This window comes from Penicillium riverlandense, assembly GCF_028828495.1.
Source record: "Penicillium riverlandense strain IBT 135883 chromosome Unknown utg000001l_segment0_segment0, whole genome shotgun sequence".
Lineage (NCBI taxonomy): Eukaryota > Fungi > Ascomycota > Eurotiomycetes > Eurotiales > Aspergillaceae > Penicillium > Penicillium riverlandense.
The window spans coordinates 2,871,544-2,895,151 of NW_026643194.1; the positions used below are offsets into that span (position 1 = coordinate 2,871,544).

General features: G+C 51.5%; 11 protein-coding genes across 11 annotated transcripts; 6 read left to right on the forward strand and 5 right to left on the reverse strand.

Annotated features, from left to right (window-relative positions):
- Positions 1–368: 368 nt before the first annotated feature.
- Positions 369–3,229, forward strand: N7474_001167 (putative translation elongation factor EF-1 subunit; the record flags this gene model as incomplete). The annotated part of the gene is made up of 5 exons (XM_057192582.1): positions 369–603; positions 722–892; positions 1,006–1,740; positions 1,789–1,971; positions 2,022–3,229. The coding sequence occupies 5 exons, from the start codon at positions 369–371 to the stop codon at positions 3,227–3,229; spliced, it is 2,532 nt and encodes an 843-aa protein (XP_057057535.1).
- A 628-nt stretch (positions 3,230–3,857) lies between these two features.
- Positions 3,858–5,998, forward strand: bipA (Hsp70 family ATPase KAR2; the record flags this gene model as incomplete). The annotated part of the gene is made up of 3 exons (XM_057192583.1): positions 3,858–4,036; positions 4,092–4,256; positions 4,315–5,998. 3 exons carry the CDS (start codon positions 3,858–3,860, stop codon positions 5,996–5,998), a joined length of 2,028 nt encoding a protein of 675 aa, XP_057057536.1.
- Positions 5,999–6,951: 953 nt separating this feature from the next.
- N7474_001169 (uncharacterized protein) lies at positions 6,952–8,477 on the reverse strand (the record flags this gene model as incomplete). Its single annotated transcript, XM_057192584.1, has 6 exons — positions 6,952–7,401; positions 7,471–7,679; positions 7,736–7,877; positions 7,944–8,043; positions 8,109–8,236; positions 8,298–8,477. 6 exons carry the CDS (start codon positions 8,475–8,477, stop codon positions 6,952–6,954), a joined length of 1,209 nt encoding a protein of 402 aa, XP_057057537.1.
- A 1,613-nt stretch (positions 8,478–10,090) lies between these two features.
- On the forward strand, positions 10,091–11,704 carry N7474_001170 (putative FAD-dependent oxygenase; the record flags this gene model as incomplete). The annotated part of the gene is made up of 2 exons (XM_057192585.1): positions 10,091–10,369; positions 10,457–11,704. 2 exons carry the CDS (start codon positions 10,091–10,093, stop codon positions 11,702–11,704), a joined length of 1,527 nt encoding a protein of 508 aa, XP_057057538.1.
- A 356-nt stretch (positions 11,705–12,060) lies between these two features.
- On the reverse strand, positions 12,061–12,710 carry N7474_001171 (DUF967 domain protein; the record flags this gene model as incomplete). Its single annotated transcript, XM_057192586.1, has 2 exons — positions 12,061–12,615; positions 12,675–12,710. The coding sequence occupies 2 exons, from the start codon at positions 12,708–12,710 to the stop codon at positions 12,061–12,063; spliced, it is 591 nt and encodes a 196-aa protein (XP_057057539.1).
- Positions 12,711–13,986: 1,276 nt separating this feature from the next.
- Positions 13,987–15,006, forward strand: N7474_001172 (uncharacterized protein; the record flags this gene model as incomplete). Its single annotated transcript, XM_057192587.1, has 1 exon — positions 13,987–15,006. The coding sequence occupies one exon, from the start codon at positions 13,987–13,989 to the stop codon at positions 15,004–15,006; it is 1,020 nt and encodes a 339-aa protein (XP_057057540.1).
- A 241-nt stretch (positions 15,007–15,247) lies between these two features.
- On the forward strand, positions 15,248–16,012 carry N7474_001173 (putative C6 transcription factor; the record flags this gene model as incomplete). Its single annotated transcript, XM_057192588.1, has 1 exon — positions 15,248–16,012. The coding sequence occupies one exon, from the start codon at positions 15,248–15,250 to the stop codon at positions 16,010–16,012; it is 765 nt and encodes a 254-aa protein (XP_057057541.1).
- A 948-nt stretch (positions 16,013–16,960) lies between these two features.
- N7474_001174 (zinc-dependent alcohol dehydrogenase) lies at positions 16,961–18,279 on the reverse strand (the record flags this gene model as incomplete). The annotated part of the gene is made up of 4 exons (XM_057192589.1): positions 16,961–17,445; positions 17,510–17,588; positions 17,652–18,025; positions 18,129–18,279. The coding sequence occupies 4 exons, from the start codon at positions 18,277–18,279 to the stop codon at positions 16,961–16,963; spliced, it is 1,089 nt and encodes a 362-aa protein (XP_057057542.1).
- Positions 18,280–18,662: 383 nt separating this feature from the next.
- Positions 18,663–19,067, reverse strand: N7474_001175 (uncharacterized protein; the record flags this gene model as incomplete). Its single annotated transcript, XM_057192590.1, has 1 exon — positions 18,663–19,067. The coding sequence occupies one exon, from the start codon at positions 19,065–19,067 to the stop codon at positions 18,663–18,665; it is 405 nt and encodes a 134-aa protein (XP_057057543.1).
- A 754-nt stretch (positions 19,068–19,821) lies between these two features.
- N7474_001176 (secondary metabolism biosynthetic enzyme) lies at positions 19,822–20,709 on the reverse strand (the record flags this gene model as incomplete). Its single annotated transcript, XM_057192591.1, has 1 exon — positions 19,822–20,709. One exon carries the CDS (start codon positions 20,707–20,709, stop codon positions 19,822–19,824), a length of 888 nt encoding a protein of 295 aa, XP_057057544.1.
- Positions 20,710–21,396: 687 nt separating this feature from the next.
- Positions 21,397–23,349, forward strand: N7474_001177 (fungal specific transcription factor domain-containing protein; the record flags this gene model as incomplete). Its single annotated transcript, XM_057192592.1, has 2 exons — positions 21,397–22,787; positions 22,839–23,349. The coding sequence occupies 2 exons, from the start codon at positions 21,397–21,399 to the stop codon at positions 23,347–23,349; spliced, it is 1,902 nt and encodes a 633-aa protein (XP_057057545.1).
- Positions 23,350–23,608: the final 259 nt, after the last annotated feature.

The window sequence follows — 23,608 nt, forward strand, 5'->3', positions numbered from 1 at the left end:
GCATGGTCTTCGGCGGATAGACGTGGGTAGGCTTGTTATTTCGGCCTGGAATGTACACAGTGCTAGACTCATTCAGTATTATTGTTCGGTCGTAATACGAGAGAGATGGTTCAAGTGGAGCATGACGTGGTTCAGCTTAGCTTTCCTTCCACCCCACGACAACCGTCTCCCTTGATTCTCGCCAACATCGTCTCAACCACACACTCACACACTCTCTCTCTCCCTTCACCTCTCCCGAGTTATTCCTCACCTTACTCTCTCCGCCCCCTCCTCCCTCCCTCTCTCCCCCATTAACCTACACTCCCTCCCTCCCTCACAACTGAATACCCCTCCATCTTCCCCTCCCCTCGATCATCCCCACCGCGCAAATGTCCAGACACCGCATCAAAGATGTCAGCTACGATGAGGACGATTTGTACGACGAAGACGACGGCTACGACTCGGCGGATCCCGCAGAGCAGGAGTTTGTGCAACAGTGTACGACTGATGTACTCCAGCAGCTCCGCGCAGGGAACCCGCCAGTGACTGCGACGAAGGAGGAGGTCCAGGAATCGCTATGGCATTATTATAATGATGTGACGAAGACTGTGAATTACTTGCGAGGTATGCTCGTTTTCTTTCTCTTTACGGACTAGGACGTTATGGGTTGAGGGGGGTGGGGATGTTTGGTTTTGTTTCTGCGATTCGTTGAGTAACTACGGGCTAATGTCTGTGGTATTAGGCAAGAAGGCGAAGGAGATCAAGAAGCAGCAGGCTACTGCGGCAGCCGGTAAGCGCTTTGATTCCCTCGGGTGTGGATTATTCGACGTGTCGTGGCTGGGTTCAGCTGTGGTTGGAGGAAGACGACCCTATGTGTATGCAAGCGATGACGGATTTACCATTGGAAAACAAGGTGTGTTGGTGATTTTCCTCCAGTGCTACACGGCTCATTTCCTCCCTCGCTCAAGACTCGAGACTGACGCCGCTCCCGAAGTTTGCGCAATGTTTCTAACAGGTCTTCCCCAGTGCCGGCATACCCTGCTCCTTGTCCGCCCTCGACGGCTCATTTCTCTGCGGCCGATTTCTTTCGCGACTGTCCCTGGCTCAATGTTCCTGCGCACCGGAAAGCCGATATTCTGGTTGAACCGCTATGCCCGCGCCTCGGGCTGCTGGGTGGAGCGCCTGAAAGTGGTGGCAAGGTTTCCAAACTTGCTGCGCTAGCTGCAGCTCGCAAGAAGAAAGAAGGCGAGAAGAACGGTGCGACTCCAGTGGCCGAGCCTCTATCAACCACTCAGCTTGAGAAGACGGAGGTACCGTCGCCTGAGCTGCGGAGCACGCCTTTGTCCATCCGCGACAGGCTGGCTGCCAACAATGCAAAATCACCGAAGCCCGCGGAAGGAAATGGCGCTCTTCGACGCTTGTCCAAACCGGGCTTATCAACACCGTCTCCGGCGCGGAAGGCATCCCCAGACAAGAGCCAGCCTGCTGCACCATCCATGCCACCACCGATACAGGGGACTGAAGTGCCGTCCGAAGAGGAACTAGAAGACAAGAAGCCAAAGATTGATATTCGTGCCTCGCCATCCACGTTTGCCAGCACTATTGTCGGCACGACCGCGTCTCCAACGCCTGAGCCTAGCCACTTGCACTCGAACGGCGTGGATTTACTGAGGATCTACGGACAAAACCATGCTGAACCCTTTGACTTTGCAGGCCCGAGCCCGGACGACGTCGTTCTGAATGCACAGAACACCGCGAAAGGTTTGGCATTTCGCAGCAAGGTTGGAACAACCGCCTAATATCACGCAGGATTCAAATCAAAACCGTCGGCATCCAAAACCGGCGGCAACACAAAGTCCCAGGGCGATCTAGCAGGTGGCTTGAGCAATTTGACTGTCGAGGAGAAAGTGACGATAAAGAGCAAGAATCTGGATGTCTTGGAGGAGTATAAGAAGTCTACTCGGAAGAAGTCCGCCAATTTTGTAGTGATTGGTAAGACTTGAGCGCTGCAGAAGATTTCGATCATTGCTCATGGGTTACAGGTCATGTCGACGCTGGAAAGAGTACTCTAATGGGACGGTTATTGGCGGATCAAGAGGCGATCGATCAACGAACGTTGGACAAGTATCGGCGTGAGGCCGAGAAAATCGGAAAGGGCTCTTTTGCCCTCGCCTGGGTGTTGGATCAAGGCTCAGAAGAGCGAGCACGAGGTGTCACGATCGACATTGCCACCAACAAGTTCGAGACGGACAGCACGGCCTTTACGATTGTTGATGCCCCAGGCCATCGCGACTTTGTGCCGAACATGATCGCAGGCGCCAGTCAAGCAGACTTTGCGGTGCTGGTGATCGACTCGAGCGTAGGCAATTTCGAGTCGGGCTTGAAAGGTCAGACTAAGGAGCATGCCTTGCTTGTGCGCAGCATGGGTGTTCAAAAGATCGTTGTTGCAGTGAACAAGATGGACACCGTCCAGTGGGACAAGGGCCGCTTCGAGGAGATCGAGCAGCAGATCTCGTCGTTCTTGACGACTGCCGGGTTCCAAGCTAAGAACATCTCGTTCGTGCCCTGCTCTGGTGTCCAGGGCGATAACATCAGCCGGCGAAGCGAGGACCCGCACGCCTCGTGGTATACAGGCCCGACATTGATCGAGGAGCTGGAGATCTCTGAGCCCTACACGCACGCACTCGACAAGCCACTACGCATGACTATTGGTGACGTCTTCCGAGGCGGCGTGCAGAACCCTCTCTCCATCTCCGGGCGCCTAGATGCGGGTAGTTTACAGACGGGCGACCAAATCCTCACGATGCCCAGCGGCGAAACGGCCACGATCCGCAGCGTCGAGGTAGACAGCGAGCCGAGCGACTGGGCCGTCGCGGGCCAGAATGTCGTCCTGAACTTGGCGAATATCGACCCGATCCATTTACGCTCCGGTGACGTTGTGTGCCGGGCGTCCGCGCCCATCGCCACCATCACTAGCTTCACCGCCAAGGTGCTCGCCTTCGAACACCTCATGCCTATGATGGTGGATGTGCACCGCGGCCGGCTTCATGTTCCCGGCCGTATCAGCAAGCTGGTGGCCGCTCTCGATAAATCCTCCGGTGCTGCTCTGAAGAAGCGGCCGAAGATCGTTGGCCCTGGCACCGTGGCTCGGGTGGTGGTCGAGATGGACCAGGCGGTGCCGTTGGAAGCGCCGACGCGGATTGTGCTCCGAGCCGGTGGTTCGACGGTGGCGGCTGGGTTGTTAGAATAATGCCTACATAAGAGTCGGACTCTGTTGATCCCTGCTCAGCCGCAACCGGGAATAGAACAGGACACGTCAATCGATAGTAGTGTTATAGTTGGTCTAGTCATAGTGTAACTACCCTCCAAGTATACTCCGAGTATACTCCAGATACTACGTGGCAGCTCGATCGCCCCTGTTGTTTCTAGCAAATTCGATCGGCTGGCCCCCCGGCTGTGATTGGTGGCCCTTGCAGCAGGTCCCTGGGTTTCACGCTGCCCTAGTCCCCTTTCGGCACGCCCTGACTAAGCCCCGCTGAGTCACCCCGACCGAACCCCTTTCCACCAATCAGGGCCCGAGGAGTGACCTTTCCCGCTGAAGAGGACATCGTGTGCTTTTCGCCAGTACAAGAGTATTGGTTTGCCTCCCCGAACTTCTTCTCCTCCGCAACTCATCTCTTCCCTCTTCACCCAATTCCCCCCATCCCACTCCGGGTGCCGTCCCTCGTCCTTCCTCTTCCTATAGAGCCAAGGTCAGAGTTTCTTCCTCTCTTTGTTTGCGCCTCTTCACGGTTGGGCAGCGCGCGAGACTTGGAGCTTGAGACAGCTTCGTCGGTGTTTCTTCTCTCTTGGGAGTATCGGACTAAACTTCATTCATAATGCCGCGCCTATCACCCCGCGACGGCGCGTCCTCGTCCTTCACCTGGACCACCGTCTTTTACCTTCTTCTGGTGCTCATTGCGCCGCTGGCCTTGTTCGGCACCCCGGCCAACGCCGAGGTCTCCGAGCAGGAGGATTATGGATCTGTCATCGGTATTGACTTGGGAACTACCTATTCGTATGTGTCTCTTTCTTTCAGGCTAGTCTGAGTATCCTCGCTAACTCGTATGCAGTTGCGTCGGTGTGATGCAGAATGGCAAGGTCGAGATTTTGGTCAACGACCAAGGAAACCGCATTACCCCGTCATACGTCGCTTTCACGGATGAGGAACGCCTCGTCGGTGACGCCGCCAAGAACCAATACGCTGCGAACCCGCACCGGACAATCTTTGACATCAAGTAAGTGTGGCCTGGGCAGAACTGTTTGGGTCTCAGCTTTTCTAACAAACTTTTTTAGGCGTCTGATTGGTCGCAAGTTCGATGACAAGGATGTCCAGAAGGACGCCAAGTCGTTCCCCTTCAAGGTTATCAACAAGGATGGCAAGCCTAATGTCAAGGTCGATGTCAACAACTCTCCCAAGACCCTGACTCCCGAGGAAGTCTCCGCCATGGTCCTGGGCAAGATGAAGGAAATCGCCGAGGGCTACCTGGGCAAGACGGTCACCCACGCCGTTGTCACTGTCCCCGCCTACTTCAACGACGCCCAGCGACAGGCTACCAAGGATGCCGGTACCATTGCCGGCCTCAACGTTCTCCGTGTGGTCAACGAACCTACCGCCGCCGCTATCGCCTATGGTCTGGATAAGATGGGCGAGGGCGAGCGTGAGCGCCAGGTTATCGTCTACGATCTGGGTGGTGGTACTTTCGATGTTTCTCTCTTGTCTATTGAGGACGGCGTCTTCGAGGTTCTGGCTACGGCTGGTGACACTCACCTTGGTGGCGAGGATTTCGACCACCGTGTGATGGACTACTTCGTCAAGCAGTACAACAAGAAGAACAACGTCGATGTCTCCAAGGACGCCAAGTCCATGGGTAAGCTGAAGCGTGAGGTCGAGAAGGCCAAGCGCACGCTGTCCTCGCAGATGTCCACTCGCATTGAGATCGAGGCCTTCCACAACGGCAACGATTTCTCCGAGACCCTGACTCGCGCCAAGTTCGAGGAGCTGAACATGGATCTGTTCAAGAAGACCATGAAGCCTGTCGAGCAGGTTCTCAAGGACGCCAAGGTCAAGAAGAGTGAGGTTGACGACATCGTTCTTGTTGGTGGTTCTACTCGTATCCCCAAGGTCCAGTCTCTTTTGGAGGAGTTCTTCGGTGGCAAGAAGGCTAGCAAGGGTATCAACCCCGATGAGGCTGTCGCTTTCGGTGCCGCCGTTCAGGGTGGTGTCCTCGCAGGCGATGCGAGCACGACGCAGGTCGTCCTCATGGATGTCAACCCCCTGACTCTGGGTATCGAGACCACTGGTGGTGTGATGACCAAGCTCATCCCCCGCAACACTGTTATCCCTACCCGCAAGTCGCAGATCTTCTCGACTGCGGCCGACAACCAGCCCACCGTGTTGATCCAGGTGTTCGAGGGCGAGCGGTCGATGACCAAGGACAACAACCTGCTCGGCAAGTTCGAGCTGAACGATATCCCCGCGGCCCCGCGTGGTGTTCCCCAGATCGAGGTGTCGTTCGACCTCGACGCCAACGGTATCCTCAAGGTCAGCGCCAGCGACAAGGGCACTGGTAAGGAGGAATCCGTGACGATCACCAACGACAAGGGCCGTCTCAGCGCGGAGGAGATTGAGCGCATGGTTCAGGAGGCCGAGGAGTTCGCCGAGGAAGACAAGGCCATGAAGGAGAAGATCGAGGCCCGCAACGGACTGGAGAACTACGCCTTCAGCCTGAAGAACCAGGCCAACGATGAGAGCGGCCTCGGCGGCCAGATCGATGAGGATGACAAGCAGGCTATCCTCGATGCCGTCAAGGAGGTCACCGACTGGCTCGAGGACAACGCCATGACCGCCACCACCGAGGACTTCGAGGAGCAGAAGGAGCAGCTCTCCAGCGTCGCCTACCCGATCACCAGCAAGCTGTATGGCTCTGGTGCTCCCCCGGAGGACGACGATGAGCCTCTGGACCATGACGAACTGTAAAATTATCTTTCGTGGCATTATCCCTGGAGTTTTTTCCTCTTCATATTTCGTTTCGCTTTTTTTGTTTGTTAGTTGATCCGCGCGGGCTGTTTAGTCCCGACGTGTGAGGGGCCTTCGCCGGCTCGAGGAATACCATGATACCTCTGCATTCCACTATATTCTTTCTCTAGAACTACCTGCCATATTCCCTTATAGTGCCGACATTTATTGCCTTCCATCTTGGAAACACTAAGATGCCTGTTCAGACCCTAGCCATATGAAAGGCTAATCCCGATATGACTATTCACGTATTTAAAGATCTGTTCTGAGGTTGAATGGTATAATACTATACGCGTGAAATCATGAGTAAGCTGTATGTTCATGTTTTGTCACAGCTCCGAAAATAGACCACGCCCACCTTCATGAAACTCAAGCGAGCCAGGTCAACGCGCCAACAGCGCCCAAACCCGTCGCAAAATGGCATGAAACCTCGATCCCTAGCAGTGTAAGATGTTTGTCCATATGATACGCAGCAAGGACAGACTCACTACATCACAAATGGCCAAGCTGGCGAAGTGTAGTGAGCTTCATGCCTATTTCAGCCTGGGCGCATTTGAAAATCCCGTGAGAAGGTGAAAAAACGCCATCATGAAGAGTAATAAACTGCCTGACCACGCGCGCCCCTAGGAAGTACCCTATTGGCCATTCTTCGCGACGATTTCGTGTTCCAATCACCTCGGCCGCAACTAGGCCAGTTATTCCATCCAATGCTTAGGATCACCGTACAAGTAGGGTAGGATCATCACACAAAGAGTCACTCTAGACAACGTCTAGACAATCAACAAGTGATAGCTCTATTCTCAAGGGATCTCGGGCAATATATATACAATAAAAGATCCAATACATAATCGAATGGTTGACAATGGAACGTGAAACATATATTACTTCTAAAGATTTAGTTTAAAGCCCTGGTGCTACCATGTCTCATGAGTGCTTTGTATAGCCTGGTCGCTGGGATGACTGCTGCGAGACTCGTGCGTGATATCTATCTGGTTGGAGACCACAATGGCACTCGAGGAGGGAGTATCAGATGCAGGGTCCGGATAGGTCTTCAAGCCCTGCATCTTGACGTCTCCCATCATCCGCTCCTCACTCTCAGTAAACGTCATATCGACGGTGGTAGGCTCCATACTGGGGGGCCCGCAACCCTTGCGGCTGGAATAATCGCCGCCGCCGATGCTCCGGAAACCACCCGAGGGGGATTTATAATTTAGCTTCTGAGATGATTGGAATTTGCTGCCGAATGCCTTGGTGAGCCAGATTCTGAACAGGTGGAAGATCATCGGAAGATTGGTGGTGATGACTGCAACGAAGGTCTCTCGGGTGCCCCATTCGTCGGCAAGCTGTGCGCCATTCTCGGGATCCTGGGGAAAGTGACAACGTCAGTAAACACTCTCTATGTGAAAGGGCGATTTGAGAGCATCAAGACTCACCACTAGCAAGAAAACACTCTTGAGCGTTGCGCACACAAGAATAAAGACGCCGGCACTGAGGACGATGGTCGTCGCAATCTTTTTGAGAAGCTTCAGACTGGATTTCCAAAGCATGGGAATTGGAATGAAAATAAGGTACGGGTCGGTGAGGAGGTTTGCAGCGAAGGTGACGGCAATAACCGGTTTGGCGATGGCTGGCTGGCACATATCTGAAGAAAATATCGTTAGCAGGTATAGAGATACCAAGATGAGGTGAAAGACTGACTGCCAGGGTCTGGGTTGATCTGCCAATTTTTGTGGAATGGCCTGCATGTCGCAAAAATCGTAATGATACTCGCGAGGAAGCTTGCGATCACGAACGAGAACCCAACATAGATGGGAATTTGATATCGACGACCTAGTCCATCCTGTCTTCTATGTCAGTTATTCATCGCGATGTATAATTTGTTTTAAAAACCGTTGGGAAAGAATACCATAAGGCGAACATAGAATGCCAACATAGATAGTTTGAGGGAATTGATCAACGCCGTATACGTGGTCCATCCTGCGATTTGGATCTTGGAGCCAATTACTCTAGTCGAGTTGTTAGTCATTGTGTCGTACCACCTTTTCGTCTCTTCGATGGGGACGAAGCATACCTGGCGTGATATTCTGGGTTGTCGGAGGACAGGGCAGCCCGTTGCGCTGCAGTCATGCTGTTATTCGCGAGTCCATGGGCCACATTTCCCACACTATATGCGAGTGCCGTCTGCGCGGTATAGAATATCTTCAGAAATTAAACATCAGCGAGGGAACAAGGCATTACAGAATCAACTGGCGGCACACACAACTCCGACCCATATCAGATAGTCGTCAAGTCGCAAATTCCGCACGCCCACGGCTCTCACTCGAGCATATGTTCTTAGAATCGTCACAGCGACGCCAATTGCATATAGCGTCCACAGTTCAACCGTTGTCCTGTAAGCAGCCTCGCTCGCAGCATCCCGTGCCTCCAGGCCGAAGACCATGCTGGTTATTATCTGTGGGTGGGCGGGATCGGATCAGTGTAGCGGAGAGGTGAGGTAACGACACTCGGAAGTCCAGAAGAGCGCCCTGTTCTGATCTCATTCGTAGCGAGATTCACACCTTCTTTTGTCCTCAATCACCGAGTCGCGATTTCGCGGGACAGCCGTTTGATCGTGGAAACCGAAGCCAGGTAATGCAGTAGGGCGAGAACGCCTACGTAGTACAATACACGAAACTGACCGAATGGCAGTCGCCGCAGGACCAATTGTACCATCCTACAAACCCACGAAAGAAATTTTGGGCCGGATTCCTTTCCCAAAGCTTTAAGTGGTTCCGGCCAACACCAAGGTTATGGGTATCTACCAAGGTCCCGTTCGCAAAGGATCGCCGCCAATTTCACGGTTCAGCTGGTTTGGGCCAACCAGATTGACATAGTGACCAGCCATTTAACAGAGTTTCGTTCGGAATAGGCGGGCGGGCGGGCTGAGGTCATTGGCGAGGCTCCACTCCAGGGCTAATTCTATTTGTAACCGGAGGCTGGCCCTAAGGACAAATGCCTATTCGGCATCTTCCACATCTCTGTTTGCTAAGCATGCATAGTTGTTACCATGTCCCTGGGTCTAACTAGTGATAGCCGGCAACATTGCCAAGAATGCACCCTGGGGTACCGGATATACCGGATATCTCGGAAGGGAGATAGAACTTACCTGTATGTTGCCAATATCACTAATGAAAACATATTTCGCTCAACTTATACCGCCATTTCAATATTATATCAGTGGACTAACACCTAAGACCCAAGACATCGCGAATCCAATAGCGAGATGGTGGAGCCCTTACGAGATGGCCATACGAGATATCGGCTGCTCGATGCGTTTGCCCCACAGGTTTCGGGGCTAACCGGGCCAAACTCGTGGTCCTCGATCTCATTCCCCACCACGATGCAGCCAAGCACGTTCCACCCATGGACTGCCTGAGCGGAGAAGCTAATGATCCAGATCAGATCGGCGGGTGGCGCTTATTAAGGGAGTCGGTGCGGACTGATACCGGATGTAACATAACCTCAGCCTCGCCACTCGTATTGGTCCTGCATTAGCGTACACACGAGGAATCTGTCGGCCACATTTCCATTTAGAATTATCTGTTGCAGAGTAGAGTTCAAGAAACTAATTACGAGCATCGGTGGAGAGATATTTCCGTCAGCCACAGTGGAATGTATGTGCTCAAAGCGCCGTGCAAAAAAAAAAAAAAAAAAAAAAAAAAAAAAAAAAGGCCGTGCAAGGGGTGGAGATCATAGAGACTTTCGCCATGCCCCTAATTATGCAACTGAGACCTTTTTTCGGATTAATACCGGGTCAGCGTAGGAAAAGGCCCCTTAATCCAGCACACTCTACGGCACATTTGCATTTCACGTACCTTACATGCAATATTGGATCCTGAGAACTTTCGCGCCAGGAAACCGAACTGGCAGGGATCCTTGCAAAGCCCCTCCGCCTATTTGCGCTCTCTTCTGACGTCTTCTGACGATTGCACGCGAAGGGTCCCACCTGAGCAATATTGAGTTTTGTTTGTTTTTTGTTGCCCTTCATCGATTCTGGACATCCCTGTTTGAGCAATGTTTCGGCTCAAGTTGGAGGTGCTCACTGCAGTTGCGGCGTGGGCTTTCGCCTCGGCTTGTCATAGCTTGCCTGGCGCCTGCAGTTACCTTGAGGGCCACTGCCCACGAGGCGATAGTGACCTGACGGCCCTCGGGTATAATCTTTCGAGTACGGCCAAGGTGTATTTTCCCCGATCGAGCGGTTTCAAGAATGCCACCACGCGGTGGTCTGTCCTGGCAGAACCTAAGGTGAACGTCGTTGTCGTTCCCGGTACCGAGAATGATGTTGTTGAGACTGTAAGTCTTTTTCTTTGTTATCTGTATCCATCGGGTGGCAATTGGAACAATTTGGAAAGGAGGATGCTAATTGCGGCCATCGTACAGGTAAAATATGCTAATAAGAAGGGCCTTCCTTTTCTCACGTACAACGGTGTGCACGGTGCCCTCGTTTCGCTCGGCAAGATGGACCACGGTGTCGGCATCTCCCTGAACCAGCTCAGCAGCGTCGAAGTCGCTGAAGATGGAAAGACGGCCAAAATTGGTGGCGGAACTATGTCCAAGAAGGTCACCGACGAGCTTTGGGCTGCAGGAAAGCAGACCGTCACTGGAACCTGTGAATGTGTTAGTCTTCTGGGACCCGCGCTTGGGGGTGGACACGGATGGCTTCAGGGTCACCACGGGCTTGTCTCGGATCAGTTCGTTTCCATGAATGTTGTCCTTGCCGACGGTACCTTGACCGAGATCGACGCAAACTCCGACCTTTGGTGGGCGATGAAAGGTGCTGGTCACAACTTCGGCATCGTGACCTCTCTCACAACCAAGGTCTACGATATCGAACATAGCGACTGGGCGATCGAGACCCTCATTTTCAGCGGTGATAAGGTCGAGGCCGTCTACCAGGCCGCCAACGACTACCTTGTGAAGAACGGTACCCAGCCTGTGGGCGTGATGAACTGGTCGTACTGGATGAATAACGCCGATGTCGACCCTAACAATCCCGTCATTGTATTCTATATCATCCAGGAGGGCGTGAAGGCTGTCGATTCGGTTTACACCCAGCCCTTCCATGACATCGGACCTCTGTCCGTCACTCCTCAAGCAGGTACTTACAAGGACCTAGCTGAATGGACCGGCATCGCCCTTTCGTCTCCCCCATGCCAGAAGGCAGGGTTTGCCAACCCCCGTTTCCCTATCTACCTCCAAGCATACAACGTCCCTGCCCAGAAGAAGGCGTGGGATATCTACGCGCCCGCCATCCGCGGATCCTCCGCATTCAACAACTCGATCTTCATGTTCGAGGGCTACTCTGTTGAAGGCGTGCACGCGATCGATAGCGCGTCAAGTGCTTTCGCCTTCCGTAGCGAGAACCTGCTTGCCGCCCCGCTCATCAACTACATGCCTGCCGGCCCGGCCCTTGAGCGCAAGGCAGCTGATCTGGGTAACCAGCTTCGCAATATCCTCTTTGAGGGCACAGGGCGCAAGGACATCCGCGCCTATATCAACTATGCTTACGGAGACGAGACGTCGCAGCAGATTTATGGCAGTGAGGAGTGGCGTCTACGGCGTCTGCGGGCTCTGAAGCACAAGTACGACCCTCAGGGCAAGTTCAGCTTCTACGCTCCCATCGCATAGATGTATAAGGGGTCTTAAGATTTGTACTTACATCGTCTTATCCACCAACTTGACCCCCCAGGAAAGCGCCAGGCCCTCTGCAGTGAAGTAACTGCGAGATGCAGAGAGAATTGTCAGTGGTTTGCTGTGTTTGCATAGTCTCCACGCTTCTAGTATCTTGTATCTTTCATACTGGTATCATATAATATCTGGTATTATTACTGAGTACGTACAAAACTGGCTATTTACGCACGATTCCCAATAAGTTCAGTGTCTCATGTGATTAGGGTTTGAAAAAGCGTCTTTGTTTCCGACGTGGAAGGCAATAACGGTCACGACTGTACACTATTCCCATAGACAGACCAGACAACCCATCCCTAAACCCCCTGCGCAACAATCTCCCTAACCGTCTCCGCCACAACCTGATGATCATCCTCCTGCTTCAACCCAGAAACAACCACGACAGCAACAACACCCTCAACCCCACGCACTCTAACCGGATACCCGCCCCCATGAATAGCATACTCATCAGCAACAGCACCGCCATTAGCACTAGCCAGTGCATACTTGTTCACAAATGCCCCCTCGATCTCCGCCGCACTCGCACCCGCGCCTAACCCGCCAACCGTTTTCATCCGCATCGCCCAGCTCGACACGCCCCACCGCAGCACGGTGTTCCGCTTCCGCCGCACCCAGTTCTCATTGTCTGGGATCGTGCCGCTCTCTGTTGCGCATTGGAATATCACATGCAGTGGTCCGGAGCTTGGTGTTGCTGTTGCCAATGCGATGGAGATTAGGGCTGGTTTGCGTTGACTTTGTGGGAGGGAGAGGATTCGGTTGCGGAGGGCTGTGCCGAGTGTCCAGGCTGTGGATGTTGTGAAGGTGGTGAAGGTTTGCTCGGGGCTGGTTTCTTGGGAGATTAGGACTTGGGCCTTTTTGGGGGTTGTTAGTATATTGTAGGTTTTCCGTGCGAGGTGGGTAGGGTCCATACGTCCGTGCTGGGCGCGGCGAGAGCTTTTTCGGCCATTGTGTGTGGGTGCGAGGATAGGCTGGTGCGTGTTATAGGAGCACAGTGGAAGGAAAGAAGATGAAGGATGATTTAAGTATGAAGGGTATAATAATGTGGAGAGTAGTGAAATTAGAGGGCGGGACAGAAATGCGGGGCCCAAGTGCTCACCGGTGACGTCGAGCATCTATCTACGGCTTGGACCTTCCCGGCAACTGGCCGCAACCCACTCGGCCCGAACAATAAGTGAAAAATGGAAACTTTTTGTGGAGCTTCATATTTACATGATATGAAAATTATTCTCCATATCTTGCTCAAAAGGACATTCCTAATTGTAGCTCCAATTTCAAGCCAGAATCGGAATGAAGCTTCGAAGCCGATGTGCTATAATAGGCCCTAACGCGCCGGGATGCATAGCTGGAAGTTTTTACGATAGTAGCCCCTCCATCAGACGCTCATGTCACCACGCGCGCGTCGCCACAACAAAGAATCCTTGATACACCACAACGCTACGTGAGGGTAAGTCTGCCGCTAAAAATGGCTACCTTGGACGCCATTTTCCGTGGTAAGTCTATACGTCAGCCATACACTCGTCACCGAGCGCTCAGGACTGCTCAGAGCAGATGATCGGAGGTGACGTGAGATGCCATTCTAATTAGGCCCATACTTCACATTCACCCTACCCATAGAAATTAATTTGTAATGGTTACGAGAAAAAGTAGGTAGTTTGACAGAGGTCGCAGTTGAAATAGTTACAAGTCGTAGATTGTAAGAGAAAATTACTGGTTAAGAGTCGGAGCAGTACTCACTCGGAGACAAATCACAGGCAGTCACATTAACAGCTCTTGATTCCCAAAAATTTGGTCGAGTTAGCCGGCCTTTCCGGAGTGCCCTATGTGGACTGTGTATCAGAGATCTCGGAGACTGTTCGCAGCGCCGGTTATTGACTATTGCTCCGGAACTCTGACATTTCCATCGGCTTTGGTGTACATCAACGAGTTACATTTCAGCAAAGATAGTTACAGGGCATAGCTCAGTAATCAAAGCAGCCGCTTCGGAGACATTTAGACCCGTGGTCTTAATAGTCGGTCCGTGATGTGGATATCACGTCTGCGGTGATTTTCCCGAGTCCCACTTTGGATGCTTAATTTCCAATTCATCTCGTCATGAAAACTCTCCGATCAGCAGGGCATTTAAAACCGAGAGAGGAAGGGGACCCGAATCTATGCTTTAAAACAATCTACCTTGTCTCGGCAAAGTAGATTTGTTAAACCTATAATCCATCTCGTGTTTTCTAATGGCCAGCCACACAATCGGCGTCTTTCCCGCCTCGGGGGGCATCGGAGGCAGCACTGTCAAGCATCTTCTTCCTCGTTTTCCTGCCAAAGACCTCGTGTTTGTCGCTCGGGATCCCGCCAAGTTGGACTTGGCCTCTGCTGCCGGAGCGACTGTCCGGCAGGCTGATTATGACGATGACAAGTCGCTCGAGCATGCTTTTGATGGCGTCGAAACTTTATTCTTGATATCGTATCCCTCGGTCGAATTTGAGCACCGAGCTGAGGTGAGACTTCGGTGTTCCGGGAGGGCTCCCTCCATCGGAGAGATGGCAACTAACCTCGAGAACTTGCAGCGTCACAGGGCGGCAATCAACTTTGCTCTTCGCAGTGGAGTGCGATACATTTTCTACGGGTCCCTGGGCTTCGCCGGGTTCACTGGCAGCGAAGCCAACACAGAAACTGTGGCGCATGTAATGCGCGCTCATTTGGATACCGAGAAGCATCTTGAAGAATGCAGGCACCAGCATCCCGGATTCGCCTACACAATTGTACGCGAGGGCCTTTACTCTGAGTCGTACCCCCTCTACACGGCCTTTTTCAATCCCCGCAATCCAGTCGACGAGATCAAGATTGCACACGACGGCTCTGGGCCGGGAATTGCCTGGGTTAAGCGTGAAGAACTCGGCGAGGGAACAGCGGAGCTTCTGAGAATCTTTGCCAAAGAGCCAAAGAAATTCCAATACCGTAACTCCACTGTTCTTCTTTCAGGCTCCCGGGCCTTGACTCTTAAAGAAACCGTGGAAATTCTGGCCAAAATCGCAAAGAAGCCGGTGAGGATCCGTCAGGTCTCGGATGAGGAGTTTGCGCGGCAGTCTCAGGTGCCGCCAAATTTCACTTATCGTGGAGTAGACCTCTCCAAGCCCTGGGCAACTGCATTCGAAGCATTCCGTCAAGGCGAGGCCAGTGTCGCGTCCCCATTACTGCGCGAACTGCTAGGCCGAGAGCCAGAAGACTTTGAGACCACGATCTCGCAACTATAGGAATAGACGGTGTCAGTCTTCCTGGGAGTAGAGTGATAAGGGCAGTACTACATCCGTTAATGATATTCTATAGCTAAGAATGCATGATCTTTGTTCCGTCAAAATTAAAAGTTCGGATAGCTTCGTTGGATACACCTGAACTTAGCCCTAACACGCTGACCCACTTCCCGGATAATACTCTCCATCTTATAGATCGGCAAAGCTGCCGACTTCCCCTCCGCATCCCACCGTCCTACCACATATGGCCCCCAAACGAGCCTGCGACATCTGCATCGCCCGCAAAATCAAATGCAGTGGCTCCTGGCCCTGTGACTCCTGCCGCAGCGCTATAAAACGTGTACCATGTACATATTTTAGACCGGCGCGCAAACGAGGGCCTAAAGGGCGCCGCCCGGCTGGCAGTCATCAGCAAGAAATCAAGACTGCTGCTGCAGGCCTCCAAGATGATGTACAAGGTGTCCAGGAGAATATCTGCTATATAGGACAGCAAGGTACTTTCGCTCGCATTTCGAAGGATGTCCTCTCCTCGGTAGTGCGTCTGTACCAGCACCACTCGTACAGTGTATGGCCCGTCGTCAATGCCGATGCCTTGCTTCAAAAGCTAGTCGACATCGAACCGGATAAAACGACTGGAAATACATCACGGCTTGCAACAGCACTCTGCGCAGCCACAATGGCTCAACTGCAGCTCCCCCCATTTGACGTTGGGGACCGAGCCGTGGATGGCGCTGAACTGGCACAGGCTTGCCTCTGGATGCGCGAACACGAAAACTCGCAAATCGAACATTACCCTGACATTAGCAGCATTTTAGTCTCCTTCTTCCTGCACGTCTATTATGCAAAGGTCAACCAGCCAACCAGGGCGATGATGTTTATTCAAGAGGCTATCGCTCGAGCTCAGATTCTGGGCTTGGATGAGAGGCAGACGAATGTATCGGGGCTGGATGGGCCACTGATCGCGAATTGTGAGCTGGTCTTCCCGCTGCTCTGGGTATCCGAGAGGTAAGCTTCTCTGAAATGCGTATATACTGTCACCAAAAACTTATTGGAAGGGGGTATGCACTTCATATCGGCCTTGCTCCGTCATACAAAGATCCATTGCCATTGCTACCCCTTGAGCTTGGTACATCACCAAACGTTCATGCCCGAGGCTTGTTAGAGTTGGCCAAGCTTTTTCTCGCATTCGACTGCATCTCAGTCACGCGTAAATCCTGCGTTGGAATAACGGCGCCATCAGACTTGACAAATACCGAAACGAAACTGTCCTCACTACGTATGAACGTACCAGACCACGTCTCAACACGAACAGCAGATTACCACATTACCCGTGAATGGATGCGAACAATCCTCTGGCAAGAGGCCTTGTCTCTGGGTCTACTGTCCTCGTCTGCAGATAAGGCTGTCATGACGTTCGGCTTTCCTTCCCAGATTGGTCGAGATCTGCTTCAGTCATTGCGATGGTTCTCTGAAGCAGATTTGCTCCCTCTAGGAAGAGACCAGGTAAGGTTTCTTGCCTACTTTGCCCTTGTGCTCTCGGCTAACACTCCCCATGTAGTTACTTAAATGCTTCGAAGTTGCAAATTCCCTTGCAGATACTGTTCTGTGCACTTCCACCAGTGGGCTTTATAGTGGATTCGAGTTGGGACCACAGGATTTCTTGCATGCATTGTACCAGAAACTTCTACCTTTTCTGGAGCAGGACTCTGTGCTAAACTCTATTCTCCGTAACAAGACCGCCGAAGCTCTTGTCATGGCCCCGGCTCGTTTATTATCTGTTGGGCTCTGCGATACAGTGATCAATCTGAGGTGGTGTATACCGCACGCAGCCGAGTCTCACAGCGTACAGAATAACGGAGAAGCTCAGAATTCACCATGTGGTGATCTTGCCGAACAATGTGTATTGACAGAAAATGACTCGAGCTGGCAGTTACAACCTATCCTATGACACCTCACATCACTCGGCAACCTGGAGCACAATCCTACCAGCAATATCACCCTTCTCCATCTCCTCATAAACCTGTGGTAAATCTTTGAATGGTCTGACTTTGATAACCGGCTTGACCACACCCCGACGCACCAAGTCGACTGCCTCCATGCATTCCTTCAAGGAACCCACAAGATTCCCAGTGATCCTCAGGCCCTTGATGACGATTGTGCAGATAGGCGTCTCGAGGCACGGGCTTCCGGGGGGAATACCCACGCAGCTCAATGTACCTCCGACCCGCAGCATCTCACATGCATGTGCAAAGGCCTTTGCATTACCCGCCGTCACAACCACGGCGTGTGCGCCTAGTCCTGTGATGGCATGTACCTTTTGGATCGGATCCTCGGTTGCAAAGTCGATAAATTCCTGGGCGCCCATGCCAAGGACGAAGTCTCGTTTTCCGGGACCGGTGTCCACGCCGATGACCAATGCGCCCTGTGCCTTTGCATATTGAACTGTGTATATGTCAGTCGCATGAATCATACACTTTGTGCCATCAGAGAAATAGGAAACACATACCTGCCAAATGACCAAGACCACCTCCGGCACCCACAACAACCAACCAGTTTCCCGGACGAACATTGGTATTCAAAACCGCCTATATTCCATCATAAGCTTCCTTTCACCTTCTCCTCAAGGTCAGACGATAAGAAAAACATACTTTATACGCCGTCAACCCTGCACAAAGCACCGGCCCCATAACCTTCGGATCCACATCATCCGGAAGAACCGTCAAATAATCCGCATCGAGCGCAATATACTGCTGAAAGCTACCATCCTCATGGTGGAGATGGTTGGTACTCTTAATGCAGTACTGCTCCGTACCAGCAAGACAAAACTCGCACCGCCGACAGATGCGACTAGAAAACCGGATCCCCACTAGTCCTCCGACTTTCAGCCCGTGGCTATGTGTGATATCTGGGCCTAGCGCGACGATTTGTCCTATTCCTTCGTGGCCGCCGACGTGCGGGAGCTTGATTTTTGTTATTGGCTTGCCGTCGGGTCCGGCGGCTGTGCCGGCTTTGGTGTGGAGATCTTTTTATTTTTATTTATATATGTTAGTATATATTGTGTGTGTGCGTGTGAGGCATTGATCTGGTCGTTGGCTTGGATGGAGAGGGTGGACGGAGGAACGAACCGCTCTGGCAAACTCCGGTGTATAGTACTTTGGCTAGGACTTCATTTGTTCCCGGCGTGGGAACGGGATAGTCAGACTTAAACTCAACCGTCCCGCCTAGGTCGCGAACAAGAGCGACGGTTTGCGTTTTGGGAATGCCGGTGGTACCCATTTTTGTATTTGTAGTTGTGATATCAAAGATTGAATTGTTTCCTGTTTGAGATGATGTCTAGCAGGGTAGGGGTGGTTAAAGAGGGATTATTTATATTCCAAGGTTTACTGACCAGCCAGTCTAGATTGCAGTCAGATCGTGAGGGGCGCGTGGGATGTGTATCTGGTGATCAATGTCTACAAACCACGATTGGACTGTTGCCAGATTCTCCGAGCTATTTCTCCGTGTGGGGTAAGTGGGCGCAGATCATGCACTCCACTAGAGCTCCATTACGTAGTATATTAAGCTTGTACAGCAAAATGTATTGCTGGAGATTAGGGAGTTAAAGTAGCCCTTTGAATGGAAGAGCAATTTAGATTTCAAGCGGGCATTGTCCTACAGACTTAGGTCCTATCTCTCTCCTTATTCGCTCCTGAATACTCAGCAGACTGTTCCCAAACCAACTCGAACCGACCCTCATCATCGAGTTCTGCCATAAACATCAACTCGATACACTGTTCTGGCTGATCCCCAATGGCAATATTGCAAATCAGCCGCGCAGCAATCTTATTATCATCCTGCGAGAAGAAATGCACTCTACTCTCCCACTTTCTGCTGTTCGCCCGAAAAAATGCGACTTTCTCCACAGCGCGCTCGAAGTCCGTTCTGTCGCCGCCAGCTTGGAAACGAAGGTAGTTCGGGCTCATTGTTTGCTCGCAGTGAGAGCGTGCGTCAGCGGGGCTACCGATAAACGCGCCATCGAGCCATGTTTTGAATTCTTGAGCGGATATTTTCTTAGTCGTTGGCATGGTGCACCGGTTTGTTTAGGGCTTCGAGTTGGAGTCTGACGTTGATCAAGGCCAAGTATTTGAGGGTGGTGGCAGACTACTGGAGCGTAACGACCGTTTCGTGAATAAACTGCAGTCGTTAAATGATCTTGAGAGGGGAAATGGGCGGGCTAAAGGATTGAGTGGCCATTAATGAGCTAGAATCCGAGGATGAGCACATGGCTCTGTCCATTCTAGCCCATAATTGGTTGTCGTGCTCAAATAACTCAGCCCCGCTTGTTTTTGACAATTAAAACATAAGTATTATGACAAATTTCAGCCCCACGAATGTTTACAGTTTATCCACCCTCAAGTCGGGCTTGCCGGCGATAACTATCACATGATATTTTTATGCCAGTACGGTCATTCTAGTCGAAACCGATTGTGGGACCCGGGTAACGATGGTTTGCAATGCTAAACCTGGTAGTCGCCGTTTCAAAAAGGCATTCGCTACTTGTGGACAACCGGTCTCCCGGAGAGCATGATGAACATAAGGCGTGTTTTCGCGCTCATGGTGGCTGAGCATAAGCAGCGATACATTGTTAGGCCACCCAAATCTCCAACAGCTGCAGGTCGAGGCTTGACTGCCTTTTACCTCCTTTCGTGGTCAGGCCGATCGGTAGGTCGTGTGCTACTAGGTATTTACTGGTGGTCTTGCCTGATGGAATATCCGTGCAAGAAGAGCGGTCATGGCATGTGTTATAACGGACATCTTTCTCCCTCGTTCTCTGCTAGGCTATAGTACACTCTTCCACTTCTTTCTGTATTCCTCAGTTCTTCCCCCTTTGTCCCTGGCTGATACTGCCGCTTTAAACCCCTCGCGCTGGGCAAGCTGCTGAAAATTGACACCCTCGGGCGAGTTTCTCGTGATGCCGTCAAAGATAGTCGCTAGCCTTTGACTCGAGCCAACAGCACCCTCAATTGTGCTGTTGATAACTTGCTTTTGCATCCACAGCTGATTGACGGGGACGCTCTTGATCCTCTCTGTGAGAAGATTGACCGTCTCCTCTAGTTGTGCGTGTGGCACGGCTTTGAGAACAAGACCCATGGCCGCAGCCTCGGAGCCACTAATGAGATCACCCGTGAAGAGCATCCTTTTGGCCTTTTCCGCTCCAATACGATAAGCCCACATTGCAGTCGTTGGGCACCCCCACACTCTGCTTGGAGGGTAGCCGATCCTCGCGTCTTCCGCCATGACAACAAGATCGCAGCACAAGGCAATGTCACTTCCTCCCGCGACTGCTGCTCCATGGACTTGCGCAATTGTCGGTTTGTAGCTGTGAAACAATTCAGAATAGCAATCCGTGCACTCTTTCATCGCTATATAATCTTGGAACGGTTCATAGCCTTTGCTGAGGTCCTGGCTGCCCGCTGTCTCCCCACGCTGAGCGCTAGCGGCGTAAATGTCGAGGTCATAGCCCCCGCAGAAGCCACGACCGTTACCCTTGAGTACAATGCAGTGAACATTGGGATTCGCGTTGGCGTTTCGGACTGCTGCGCGTATCTCGAGGGGCATGTGCTGGTCAATGGCGTTGTGTTGCTTTGGCCGATTTAGAGTGATATAGGCAACTTTCCCGTCTGCTGACGTATTGTAGAGCAATGATTTTGTTGATGTTGGTTCCATATCTGCGAGTATTTCCGTGATTGAGATAATGTCCTGAAGAATCTGGTGTCTCTTGATGTACGGGGTGGTCGATCCAACGACAATTAAGGAAGTAAACTCGGGATAGATGGTCAGAGGACAGATAAATTCTTCCCAGGTAATCACTGTCACCAGCTATTGAGGATTTACCTATCGGGCCCTAACAACTAAAAATACCGAGGACTATGTGGTGGTCGAGGGTTTACGTCGGTTTCCCCTTTTTCCCCGCCATTTTTGCCCCGCCATCAGTTGCCTGGTTACCTTAGTAGGAAGCCATTTTGCGAACAATCTTCTGCACGATTTGTGAAGGGCTTTGCTAGTGTAAATCGGAACTTTCCGAATTCAACTTGACACACCTTTACCCTCACCGCCCACCCACTTTTTTAATCCTCCAACGTTTATCTCCCGCTGTTTACCACACTTCCCGTTCAAAACCTGTGCTCTCGCGGGAGGCATAATGAAGGTTTTCTGCCATCTCAACATCATCTCAGGCTTTTCCGCATCGACCTGATGGAACCAGAGTCAAGAATTAGGAAGCGCATTCCAAAATCCTGCGGCCGCTGTTACCGCCGCAAACAAAAATGCGTTGGGTTCCCCATTTGCTCCAACTGCGAATCCTCTAAGCAACATTGCTCGCGGTCCGTGAGCGTCCCTTCATGGCACCATGCCATGTCTAAAGGGGCGCTAGCACATCGAATTGAAGACTTGGAAGCTCGGCTGGCTGCAGCGATAGAGGGAAATGCACCCGATGCCGTAGAAGGCCCTCAAGAGACCGCAGGGGTGTCCGGAAATACCTCGCTGCGTCCTCCAGGCATGAAGAAGCGTCATTTAGGCGACGGAGTCCGCTTTTTGACCTTGTGCCATGAAGATAGCCAAGAACCAACTTACCTCGGGCCATCCTCCGGTCTCTCAGTGGCGGAGAATATCAGTCGAATAGTTCACGACACGGTCGGAATGAAATTGTTGCCCATCAATGGGTGCAATCAGCAGCCCGAAGCGATATTACCAAACACCAACGAAACCAAAGCTGATCCTCCCGATGACACAGTAGGATCTCAAATTCTCGATGCGTATTTCAAAAACATGCACGTGCGACTCCCATTTTTGGATCAAATCGAGATTTATCAATCGCACGCCAGAAGACACCAGCCCCCTGAAGCTACCCTAGAAGCGCAGTTTGTTCGATTCAAATTATACATGGTCTATGCAATCGGAGCTGCAATATGTCAAATGACAGAAATGTATGACTCGACAACTCCTAATGCATTTCTGATCGCCGCACTACAGTTCGATCCGACCCTCAGGGAATCTATTTCGGTTGGAAGCATAGAGGCAACGCTTCTGCTTGCTCTATACAACCTTCGGTCGAACTCAAACTCGAGTGTCTGGTATATGATTGGACTGGCAATGAGAACCTGCGTGGACTTTGGATTACACAGAGAGGCTTGTTATCGAAGAATCGGCCCTCATGAAGCGGAGTTGCGACGCCGGCTTTTTTGGAGCGTTTATCTCATGGAGAGATACACGGCCTCATCATCGGGAAGACCTTTTAGTATTGCTGAAGAGGAAATTGATGCTGCACCTCCGTCAAATTTAGAGGATTCGATGGACAGTGATGATATGATTAATAGGATGTTCAATTATCCTTCAAGCAGTCGAGGAATACCACAGACGGCAAGACTTGGAAGATTCATAGCCTTGATTCAACTGCAACGAATAGTGTCTCGAATACATACACGCATCTACCGCGTCGACAAGCATATCTCCACTTTACTTCCGGACATCGCTCCTCTCCTGTCTTCTTTGCTGGAGTACAAAGAGACTTTGCTATGCCTTGACGTACAAGAGGGAGATTTTGTGCATATGCACTGGCACAACTCTATCCGCATACTCCTACAACCCTTCTTGGGTATCCTGCATCCTCAAGACAAACTTATGAGCGATTGCCTCTTTTCCTCGGGACAGATGTGTCAGATTTTCAAGAAGATGCGACAAAGAGACTCTTGCGGCTACTCGTTTCTACTCGTCAATTCAGTCTTCATGGCCGGTCTCACGATGTGGTAAGTGGACTATTTCTGGTCATTAGATACACTGATTAAACTCGAAAGCAGCTTTTGCGTATTTCGATCTCCCGGCCTTTGGACTCCAAATGTGTCAAATGATCTCCGTGCCTGTTCCTCGGCATTGTTTTCAATGGCTGAGCGGAACCAAAGATTAAAGCGTTACCGCGACGGGCTCGAAACAATCATTAACCGAGCGGTAGATTTTGTTCAAAGAGCATCTGAAGCGCAGCAATTAAACCTAGGCGGCAGTATTACACAGAACCCTATTGGACTCGGGCAGCCATTGCAGGTGGCCACTCCACCAGAAGCCACACAGAGTCTCGAGTCTCATATGCAACCTCTCCAGCAGCCCAATAACGCCTGCGGCGTAGGTCCTGAGTCTTTCGACTTTCCCGTTCCCGATCTCTTTCAGGATCTTCAAGATCTTCCAATCAATTTACAGAACAGTCTGCCTTGGGGCAATGCGGATATTAGGCATCCCTTTGATGGTATTTTCGCCGATAATTTATGGGTTGGCGATGATTTACCCATGTTAGACGGATTTGAGCAGCAATATTGACCGAACTGTGTAAATTGTCATGAACCATACATTTCTTACCTTCCAGTATGTATGCAGGTGTAGTAAAATTTGAACATGATGCTTTGGAACCAACATACGTAGTGGATATTCTCTGTGCTCAGGTTTGCTCACGCCTTTGCTCAGTGAGCGGGTCGAAATGGTTTCTGTGGCAGACCTGGGAATGCTGGGAGTGTGTAAAGGCCACGATTAATATGAAATAAATAAAAATCTCAACCTGGTAATTTGCACTAACAGATCA